Source organism: Tubulanus polymorphus, chromosome 11 (assembly GCF_964204645.1).
Source record: "Tubulanus polymorphus chromosome 11, tnTubPoly1.2, whole genome shotgun sequence".
NCBI classification, from domain to species: domain Eukaryota; kingdom Metazoa; phylum Nemertea; class Palaeonemertea; order Tubulaniformes; family Tubulanidae; genus Tubulanus; species Tubulanus polymorphus.
In genome coordinates this window covers 9,974,053-9,985,900 of record NC_134035.1, presented here as the reverse complement: position 1 = coordinate 9,985,900, position 11,848 = coordinate 9,974,053, and the positions used below count along the sequence as shown (strand labels likewise).

General features: G+C 37.9%; 2 protein-coding genes across 2 annotated transcripts; both read right to left on the bottom strand.

The window, feature by feature from the left end:
• Positions 1 to 4,706: 4,706 nt before the first annotated feature.
• LOC141913321 (trimethylamine monooxygenase-like) lies at positions 4,707 to 5,664 on the bottom strand. Its single transcript, XM_074804825.1, has 3 exons — positions 5,446 to 5,664; positions 5,073 to 5,359; positions 4,707 to 4,989 (listed from the first exon to the last, which is right to left on the bottom strand). Exons 1-3 carry the CDS (start codon positions 5,662 to 5,664, stop codon positions 4,707 to 4,709), a joined length of 789 nt encoding a protein of 262 aa, XP_074660926.1.
• A 2,808-nt stretch (positions 5,665 to 8,472) lies between these two features.
• On the bottom strand, positions 8,473 to 11,743 carry LOC141913174 (trimethylamine monooxygenase-like). Its single transcript, XM_074804641.1, has 7 exons — positions 11,728 to 11,743; positions 11,217 to 11,367; positions 10,274 to 10,441; positions 9,671 to 9,889; positions 9,341 to 9,591; positions 8,959 to 9,245; positions 8,473 to 8,884 (listed from the first exon to the last, which is right to left on the bottom strand). The coding sequence occupies exons 2-7, from the start codon at positions 11,344 to 11,346 to the stop codon at positions 8,602 to 8,604; spliced, it is 1,338 nt and encodes a 445-aa protein (XP_074660742.1). The 5' UTR covers positions 11,347 to 11,367; positions 11,728 to 11,743; the 3' UTR covers positions 8,473 to 8,601.
• Between the last annotated feature and the right edge of the window lie 105 nt (positions 11,744 to 11,848).

Below are 11,848 nucleotides of genomic sequence, written 5' to 3'. Positions count from 1 at the left end.
AACGTACAAAATTCCAGAGATCTGTATCTGATCAGCATAGCGCAGGCTGCGATCTATTTCATATCGGGAATCGTGGTGACGATTCAAGCGAGTTTGTGCTGCTTCTGCTGTTACTCCGTGTCACCTAAAGACTCGTCTTAGAACTAGAAACGGGTACTTTTCTGATGGAAATCTGAACGATAATAATATTGAGCCTGCATGAAACAAAAATGCGATATGCAATCATTGAATTTATGTATGTAATTGATATTGTACTTAACCTATAGTATACATGAAATAAAAGTCGTGCTATGAAATTTGATATAGAGGATGTATTATATTCGAATTGTATTACGTCAAAAACGTTACTTTCAAAATTATTGTTGCATTAGATTATTTTAATCCAATCAATCTTCCTTTTCACAAGACACCGCTGAACAAAATGATACGCGTCATTTTGTTTAGCGTCAACTTCATAATTGAGTCAAGTGAAGCAGAAACGGCAGATGGTTCCGAAAATGTATATCTTGCTAATTATGTTTCCATTTCGAAGTTCACCCAGTGCAGAAAATGATGCGAGCCTTTATCCATTGAGAAAAGAATAAACAATTTCAGTCTTGTAGCATTTATATATATATATATCTTATGTATTGTTTTTGAATCCGTAGATAGTTTTCGTTCATGTACAATTCAGTCATTTTCGTTATAACACAAACAATCCATAGAACATTGAACAAAAACGAAGCTTCATTGGTTGAATCATATAGTAGCACAGAATAATGAAAATAGAATATATACTTGAAACATTGATTCGTCCATATTCATCTCATGATGAATGGTTTATACTTATTTTTTGATAAGTTTTAATTCGACATTGAAGATATTAATTACATAGATATTTCATACACAGTAAATAATTCAATTATTGACTTCAAATATAATATGAAATAAAATGAACGTCAAATAACGGATAGTCCAAACCATTCAGGCCCGTTGCAATTGGTTGGACAAATTCGCCATAAGCCACCGATGTGCATTCAATTTGTCACTCGACATAATACATTATACTCGTGAGTATAAAGACACAATGATTTTTTTCAAAATGTAAAATAAAGGAAAAGACACAAAAACTCCGAGCAGCAAAGCGTTTTATATACATCACGTTTAACACTTAAGAATAGAAAAGTTTGATATTCATATATTTGATTTCTCTACAGTTCCGTGTCTGCTAAGTATAAGAAGCGGTCATGTCCGTGAAATAGTTTGTGTGTGCTGGTATCTAAAAAAAACCCGAATTGTTTAACGCCTTCGTCGAGGTCTGCACGCCCCACTGGCCGATAGGGTGCTGAGGACGACCATCGCCACAAATTCGACAACTATGCAGACTATATCTACGCAGAACAAAGCAAACATCATGATGGGTTTAACACTTCGAAACATAGTTCCGCAGTTGATAGAGTACTGAGCGGCCGCGGCCCCGGTTGCTTGTGAGCAGACGGCTGTCAGTTCGCCGAATGCAGCCGTCGCCAGTCCGGCCATACAGCCTGCTATGAAGGCTAATATGGCGGACACGATGCTGAAAACCAGACAAGCGATGAGCGTAGCGTCGTTACGGTATCTAGCCACGCACAGCGCCAGAATGCCGGCCACCAAGAAGAAAACGCTGCCCCAAAACCCGTACAAGAACATGTTTGGTACGCGCATGCCGATTTCTGTGACGGCGATGATGAAAAGGATGACAGCGATCAATATAGAAATGATGCCCAAGGCGCTGAAGGCCCTTGAGTTGATGTTGGGCCGGCATTGACGTGTGGCTGGTGATGGTTTGCCGTACGAAGCTGGTTTGATGATGACCGGCTCAGCGGTGCCGCGTCGGTTGATCGAATCATCGTACAGGTTGTCCTGGTAGCCTTTATTTGAGTAAGACAAACTCTTTCGCGAAGACACCGATTCGGTGGTGATAGCGGTACGGTCCGATTCCATTACTAGAAAAAAGAAATGAAATTTGAAATTGAAAATTTCTATGCAAAATAAAATGGTGTCGTTAAAAAAATCAATTCAGAACAGATATTCAAATTTGGAAACAGCTGCACTTTAAACAAATATGTATACTAATTGGCCATTAACATTCCATCATTTCATTTCTATCTTATGGAATTGAAGAATATTGTATTTGAATTTTTCATAAAAGTCGATTAAGATAAAAGTAGAGAAACTCGAATGAAAAGAAACCTAATAGTTATTTCTCGATATTTATGTGATTTTCCCCAAAACCCTCTACATTCCCATGGTTACAAAGGTATACTGTTTTTAAGTATATCCATAATTTTCCATCTACTAAAACCTCTTCGAGGATGATCTTCGAATGGGGTTTGAAACCTTTAAGATCGAATGAAGGACTCGGCCGTTATTGTGTTTGAGAAGGCCTACAGATTCCGAACAAATCTACTCGACCTACCAACCGGGCAAATACTGCAATAAAAGTCGGGCAAATACCCCTATAAAACTCGGGTAACAATTTGGTGTAATGAGATCAAAGATAAAAATTCTAAAGACTTACCCCGTGTTCACTGAAAGTGCTCACTTCTGTTGTTCAAACATGGTAGACTTGCTCATCGCTTTCTCATAGTCCGAATAGATGTAGTGGTTATGTTTTCACTTGTGACGCACTCGTGGATCGTTTTTTCAAAATGTTAACCGCTCATTAGTTTAATTGCCTTGTTGCATCGAGGAATGTATCGGCTGGCCTTTGGGATATGACGTCAGATTCGGATTCAAACATATGATTCAATCGTTGCCTAGATTTGTACATCAACCAACTAGATATGACTATAGATATGATAGTCAAGAATTGACTATTGAATATTGTAAATGTATTTCAAAGCCTCGTGTATAACAATTTCGAATACAACTTCTAGCCGAATACTTCGTATTCATTAGTCAGACAATAATCGTTGCTTTTTTTTATTAAGAAAGAATATTTCGATTAAACATGTTACAGTTTTGATATTAGACGGATATCTGTTATTTCACTGTTTTTCAACTGATTCGATTTCATTATCGGAACCAGTTGAGTCAACCAGCTGGCCACTTATTTTACCATCGATCTGACCTGTATCGCCACCATCGACATTGTCAATTTTCAACATATCTGAACCATATTCCTCGGCCGTACGATCGGGATCGGCAATTGCCGGGTGATTTTTGTCCGTATCGTTCTGTTCTATGCCGTCTACATCATCGGTATTCGGTGCTCGCGAAACGGGACCGATGATTTCGACGCCCTGTTCTATCGTGGCCGCAAGTGGTAGCGCGTAAGTAACGCATTCCGTATCGAAATGCGCTGTCATCGGTTTTACCGGCGGCAGAAGTTCTTCGCCAAGTTCAATCGTAGCCGTCACGAGTACAATACCTTCATCGGCACTACGGCATTTTGTAATCGATGCGTCTGAACTGCTTTCACGTCGAGAATCTTTTCTGGAGTCCTGGCTGGATGAACTTGCAGATAAAGAGTGTGTTTGGTCTATTCCTGCAGTGATACTGTTATCCGAATAATGAGAGGATGACAGGTTTTCGCTTCTCGTGCTATTCGCGCTTACGGTTGGAAATTCAGCCGTGGTAGTTGATGTCTTGGAAACGATTTCACTCGAAGCGCCGTTTCCCTTGGAATTCACGTTGTGAATGAGCGCGCCTCGGCAATTTAGAATCGCCTCCTGGCGTTTTCGCAATTCGGCCCTTTTCTCGGCAAACTGCGTCCTTATAAAGAGAAACAATTATCAAGCATTCAATCAACCGTTATTCTCTCAATACATGCGGAGTGTCGTTTAGTTACCTTCGTTTAACTAGTCGTTTTTCTGCCTTGACAAGCGCTTTTTGACGTTGTCGAATATCTTTGGACCACTGTTTTACCTCGTCTTTTGGCATTAGTGTTTCCCGCATCAATTTATCCATTTTGCCTATTCGTTATAAGAATAATTAACCAATAGGCCTAGAAGTTGCGTAAATCATATAGAATAAAATAGTTATAATTATAGTACTATTGTGAGAACCGCAGTTGATTTGATACCTTTTTCTGAACAGGTTTTGCTATAAAACTTTCTCCAAGATGATGACTCCCTCGGTCCTCAAATGGTATATTGAATACTATTGACAAAGTGCGAACATTCGTTCAAGCGCCTTCAAAACATTGCATATATTATCATAATATGCCTAGCATATACTTACTCTTTATATGACCTATACGTTTCCAGACCCGTAATACCAAATTGCCGAGAGGTCACTGATGCATAAGTATTTAATTATGTATTCATGAACTGGATTAAATCCTACTTAGGCTAATAGTTTAAGGATTTATCAGACTGCGATCGCCGCCAGTTGACACTATTAAACTCGACGTCATATTTCGTTTAGCCGTATAAATTCGTGTCCGTTTCTACGTCATTCACCAAGAGCAGCATCCAGTATATTACAACTGATGAAATCAGCAATGAATACAACTCAATAAAAATCGATTATATATTTGTATTTATTCCATCTAAACAATAAAACACACCATCATACAGTAATAAAAATAGCCACAAAACCCGTCATCTATTCCTAAATGATAAAGAATTTATCCATACTGAGATGAAAGGTGACTCCGACTATGTATCTTTATTAATATTCTTTGCTATTTTACAATATTTTGTACTAATTGTAATTTGATTCGTAAATAAAACGAATTATTATTATTTAGAATGGAGGTATGATTGCAACGATAGATCGAAGTTCTGTAAAAAATGAGTGTGATGTGGAGGTGCTATTTTCCCAGTTACATTGCTACGGGCCTGGAAGTCTTTCGAGCCCGTGTATGACTTTTCAAGTATATGAGGTAGATATTTCAGCATGATTCCCCTGCCGTCCAGATCATAGCCGTATTTAGCTTCATCTGCTACGTCGAGTATATATTCCGTTTGGAATTCAAGGACGCTGTAAAATGTACACTTCGGCGGTGTCAACTCCGCTTCCATTCTGCAATATATTAGACCAAGGCAGAAGAGAATTATCAAAAAGTAATCTTTCAAATCTTTTTGAAAGAAGGACCGAGAATTTACCTATCTCGCCAATGTTTAATATCCGCTTGCATGGCTTCGCGTGAAGGTAATTTGACGTCACCAATGATAACTCGAAGAGCCCACAAAGCTTGGGCGTCGAACATCGTAAATGAGTACATCAGATCTTGAGCGCCGATATAGAACAGCCTATTGTTGGCACTTTTCATCCACAAAATACCCTTGTACAAATTATCAGGATAAAACAGATTCGCGCTTTTCAATTTGAGATCATTATCCATAAAAGGGTAATGGTGTTTGTACCCAGTTGCTAGAATAATCGTTTCGACCTAATAAGAAAATGAATTTAGCTAAAATTGAATTTTAAATTGGCAGAATCATAACTCATATCGAGAAAGCTATACATTACACCTACATCAGCGGTTGTTCCATCTTTGAAATGAACAGTTTTCCCGACGACTTTAGTCAGAATAGGTTTTGTAGTAATATTTTCAGGTACTATCAGTTCTTGTTTGTAATGACGATAGGAAATGATGATATTTTTCGCTCCGTACTTGTACAACTGCAGTGAAGTGTCATCTGCTGAGAGATTGCCTCCGATAATAAGGACGTTTTGGTCTTTAAAGTGTGTCATATCACGCATTTCAACTGTATGCAGAATTCGACCTAATAGGAAGATAATGAAACATCTTTTAGCAGGTGTCGCTTCAAACAACTGAAATGATTAAAGCAAACAAACAATGGTAGGCTTACCAGGGAAAGTTTCGAATCCTTCGTAATGAGGTATATTTGGATATGAAAAATGACCGGTGGCGTTGATGACGAAGTCAAATGTTTGAGCGGGTAACAATAAATCATTGGACACATCTCTCATCACAACCGTAAAATCATCTGAGTTCGGATTGTATGTAACCGTGTGAGCTACCGTTTCAAATTTGATGAAACGACGCACGTTTTTCATGCTCCATCGACCTACAATTATTAAACATACAATATTATAGACATATTCACGTTCACCCAGAAGTCAATCAACTGACACAGGTATAGTAAGATTGTAAAGCAACCGGTTTCTTACCGTTCAAATAGTCGAACATTAATTCCCTGGGCACGAATGATGGAACTGGTTTACCGAAATGTTCTTCAAATGAATAATCGTGGAATTCACACGAAAGTTCTTTCGGGCTGTTTGTTATAAGCTGTTTGTACATCGGACTCTGAACACTTTCACCGTTCTCATCGAGACCTGAATTAGTTTAAACATGATACAGATACAGGGGAATTTGTTGATTCTCAATTGCATAATCAGGTGGTCGATCTACTGGTCGGAAATTATGATGAAAATATACAGACATTTTTTATTTTGAGTCAAACATTTCATTTAATCATGGATTTAACACTAGAGTCAATCATTCATTAAATGCCAGTTGTATATTATATGGTTTATTTCATATATTCAATGGTTTGATTTTACACTAGTTCAATCATGTCAAATCTTATGCAAAACATTTGAAGAGGTTCGCTATACCGCTCATGATTTTCAACATTGTGAACTAGGATTTGTCAATCAATAATGTTTGAATTAAAGTTATGGTTTAAGGAAGGTGATGGCACGATATTGTAGAACGGTATCTCCTGATGAGGGATTCATTCGACCAATGAAGGATATCGAAAAGATAATTCACCGACCTGTTCTCCAAGTGGTAGTGTTCCACAATCCACCCCAGTTACTTTGTTTCTCAATGCAAACTACATCGGGTACATCGACTCCTTCAAGACGAAGTTTCTCCAAATGGCAAAGAAAACTCATTCCAGAAGGTCCAGCGCCGATGACGCAAACTCGTTTCTTCGAGGAGCTCATATTACTGTAATACGACTGTCTCTATAGGATGGAAACATACGATTCAAAAGAACCCTTTGACGAACACGCAATGGATTGAAGCACGAATTGCTGTATTAATGGAATACCGGCACCGCTACTGTGGCAATCGAGGATTCCCCGTATATGGCAGGCGATGATCCGCCAGGCTCGCTAGTGGTTACTCGTTTACTGCGCTTCAATTGCTTCTACATTTCAATTTTTAAGTTCGAATCAACCTTAATTTCCGGTAATGAAAAAGTCTTGAGTGTCAATAATTAAAACAAACGCCCAGGCGAACATTTTAGACCCTTTTTCTGTTATATTTACATACATAAAAAAATAATGTCGACATGTTTCGGCTAACACAATAATATGTTGCTTTCATCAGAAAAGTTATCGACCATACCGAAATCAATTTCCAGTAAAACTATACCAGACACTCTTTCGGAACATCAATCTTATATCTATTTGATGACTTGTTTGACGGCTATTTGGGAGCTTTAAAGACCAGTTCAAAATTAATCGAAAATGAGATAAATTGTCAGTACGTATAACTGATTGAAATGACGCCATCTGGTGTGTGCCGGTACCCCATTATCGGTGGCCTAGGCCTTGATACAAGCTACATTCCTTGTACTGTTTCAGTTCAAGTCTCAATAAACCTAAACTTACACTTTAAATAGAATCAAAACTTATAAGAACAAGCTTATGTAGGTTAATTGATTATATCGCATTCACTGCACACCAAATCAAGGCCCTTTTTCAATATTCGGAGCACGATTCAAACTTCCACTGAATTCTACCAAATACATAATATAAAACAAAAGGGTTTTTTAGTCTTCTGTCGCGTTTTCATCATATTTTTTATTGTCTTGATATTATCGTTTCAATTTTCATTCGTTTAATTATTAGCAACAAGTTATATTTCTACGTTTTTCTTTTAATTTGAATTAAATCCAATGTTCACCCTTTTTATTATCTAAGATTTTTTATGTGAAAAACTCTCGAATAGTAAAATAAAATCCTTTTAATTTTTCCCCCTTTTTCTACTGAATAATCTAAGTACATGTATGCGCTCTGCAATCCTCTTACCGTTTGAAAATGATCAGAGAAGATCCACTGTGTATACTGGACGAACGCGAGTCACTGCTACTATATGTGTCGCATGAAACAGGCGTAGAAAAGGTCAAAAATATGTTGACTCAAAGTTGATTTATATCAATTTCAAAAGAATAGCACTACCTACACCGAAAAATGCGTGAACCAAGCTTCGAGGAAATCTGTTTTATTTTAAGCGAATAGGTCAGATAATGAGAGTCAAATCTTTGTGTAAAACTGCCATATATTGTATTAATCTATTTTTTTTAACAGAATGTACATTATCTTTTTTTAGCCCAGTGTAATAGTTTAAGGATTTATCAGACTGCGATCGCCGCCAGTTGACTATTAAACTCGACGTCATATTTTGTTTAGCCGCATAAATTCGTGTCCGTTTCTACGTCATTCACCAAGAAGCAGTATCCATTATATAATTACTAATGAAATATGAGAAACGCAATAAATATAATAAACTGATCTATTTGTAAATAATAATACCGACCGTACAGAAACTAAAAATATCCACTAACAGTAATCTACTTCTAGATATAACCTAATTTATCGATACTGAAAAGAAGAGTAACTCCAACTATTTCTAGATATTATTTTGTTTTGCTATTTAGAATTGAGGTATGATTGCAACGATAGGTCAAAGTTTTGTAAGAAATGAGTGTGATGTGGAGGTGCTATGTTCCCAGTTACATTGCTACGGGCCTGAAAGTCTTTCGACTCTGTGAATGGGTTTTCAAGTACATGATGTAGATATTCTGACATAATTCCCCTGCCGTCCAGATTATAACCGTATTTAGCCTCATCTGCTACGTCGAGTATGTATTCTGTTTGGAATTCGAGAATGTTGAATAATGTACACTTCGGCGGTGACAATTCCGCTTCCATTCTGCAATATAATAGATCAAGGAAAACATATATTCATCCAAACAAATAATCGTTCAAATTGCAGCGAAAATTTACCTATCTCGCCAATGTTTAATGTCCGCTTGCATGGCTTCGCGTGAAGGTAATTTGACGTCGCCAATTATAACTCGTAGAGCCCACAAAGCTTGGGCGTCGAACATCGTAAATGAATACATCTGATCATGAGCGCCGATATAGAACAGCCTATTATTGGCACTTTTCATCCACAAAGTTCCTTTGTACAAATTATCAGGATAAAACAGATTTGCGCTTTTCAATTTCAGATCATTATCCATATAAGGGTAGTGGTGTTTGTACCCAGTTGCTAGAATGATCGTGTCGACCTATAATAAAACGAATTTAGTCTATATTGAATACATTTAGATTGACAGAATCATACATTATAACTCGCATCGAGAGAGTTAGACAATACACCTACATCAGCGGTTGTTCCATCTTTGAAATGAACAGTCTTCCCGACGACTTTAGTCAGAATAGGTCTTGTAGTAATATTTTCAGGTACTATCAGTTCTTGTTTGTAATGACGATAGGAAATGATGATATTTTTCGCTCCGTGCTTGTACAACTGCAGAGAAGTGTCATCTGCCGAGAGACTGCCTCCGATAATAAGGACGTTTTGGTCTTTAAAGTGTGTCATATCACGCATTTCAACTGTATGTAGAATTCGACCTAACAGGAAGATAATGAAACATCTTTAAGCAGGTGTCGCTTCAAACAACTGAAATAATTGAAGCAATGGTAGCTTTACCAGGGAAAGTTTCGAATCCTTCGTAATGAGGTATATTTGGATATGAATAATGACCGGTGGCGTTGATGACGAAATCAAATGTTTGAGCGGGTAACAACAAATCATTGGACACATCTCTCATCACAACCGTAAAATCATCTGAGTTCGGATTGTATGTAACTGTGTGAACTACCGTTTCAAATTTGATGAATCGACGCACATTTTTCATGTTCCATCGAACTACAATTGCAGACATTGCATTACAATACATTATGGACATATTCACGTTTAATCAACAGTATAATATTGAACACTTTTCTACACACTAGGACATTTTTTTTGTGAGAAGGACACTCGCAACAAAGTTGCCCAAACCTTATAAATTTTATGCCCAGGACACCTCAAATTAAGATTATGCTAACTCTTTTATTCACAGATAAGTCAGATCCGATTCATTTTTAACTAATCCAATTATATCGGTAGTTTTTGCTACGAATTATCTGACAATGTTTCATTTTCGCGTGTATAATTCACGGAGTAAATCAACAGCAACCCAGAAGTTAATCAACTGATGATACAGGTATGCTCGGATGGTTTCAAACCTAATTTCAACCAGTTTCTTACCGTTCAAATAGTCGAAGATTAATTCCCTGGGTACCAACGATGGAACTGGTTTACCAAAATGTTCTTCAAAAGAATAATCCCGGAATTCAACTGAAAGTTCTTTCGGGCTGTTTGTTATCAGTTGCTTGTACATCGGACTGTGGACATTTTCACCGTTCTCATCGAGACCTGGATAAGTCGAACCATGATACAGGTGAAGGGAATTTTGTTGATTTTCAATTGGATAATTGAGTCCTATTTCAGGTCGGATGTATGACGAAATTGATTTAATCAATGATTTACCCATCCTCCCCCGGCTGGGATTCGAACCTGATGGCATCAAGATTGCCACGGGACGAAACCCTGCCACACTAGACCGAGTGCGCAGCTAAGCTACACGCGCAGCTTAGACTTAGATGTCATTATCAGCCAATCAGATAATCCCGTTTTATTTTAGCCCGGGTTTTCCTATTCATAGTTCTTCCGTAAAATTTACCTCGGCGATTATACAACGAGCAAACTGATTGGTGCCGCACGTTTTCGAGCAGCAAAACTGGGTATGTACCTGCGCACCCGGTCTACTGTGGCAGGGGTTTGTGCCGTGGCTGGGTGTAGCGATGTCATTAGGTTCGAATCCCTGCCGTGGGAGGATGTGATTTACCACCAGTGTCAATCATCCATTAAGGGCCAGCTCTATATTTCCTGTTTCCATTTTACTTTGCTTAATTACGTCAAATCTTACTCAAAACTTTTGAAGAGGTTCATTACACCGCACTTGATTGTCATCACTGCGAATTTGATTTTGTCAATAAAGTAGTAGTTAGAATTTTAAGTCTAAGGATGGAGACCCCCTCAAAATATGTCATTTGATTCTTCTTGAGAAGGGATTCGACCAATCAAGGATATAAGATAATTCACCGGCCTGTTCTCCAAGTGGTAGTGTTCCACAATCCACCCCAGTTACTTTGTTTCTCAATGCAAACTACATCGGGTACATCGACTCCTTCTAGACGAAGTTTCTCCAAATGACACAGAAAACTCATTCCAGAAGGTCCAGCGCCGATGACGCAAACTCGTTTCTTCGAGGAGCTCATATTACTGTAATACGACTGTCTCTAAAGGATGGAAACATACGATTTTAAAATTACCCTATTATGATGAACATGCAATGGATTGAAGCACGAATAGCCGTAGCAATTATTCGTGCCCTTAGGCCTTGAAACGAGCAACAGTTCTTGTAGCGTATATATAAAATGTATGATATCAACACTTAAAAGAACAAGCTTATGTAGGTTAATTGAACATATCGCATTCACTGCAAACCAACCGAAAGCCCATTTTCAAATGGTTAGTGTACGGATTCTGCTTCCCGCACTGCAAGTTATAGGCCTTCGCCGCCTTCACTAATGTTATTTGAATATATATAGTTCAATCTATACTGAATATTTTAGGTATGATTGCTTCAATCCTCTTACCGTTTGGAAAGTATCAGAGAAGATTGTGTAGACTGCACGAATACGAGTCAGTACTGCTATTGTGTCATATAAACCAGCCAGGCATAAAAGGAAGTGAACATAGGTTGGGAAAAAGGTGGAT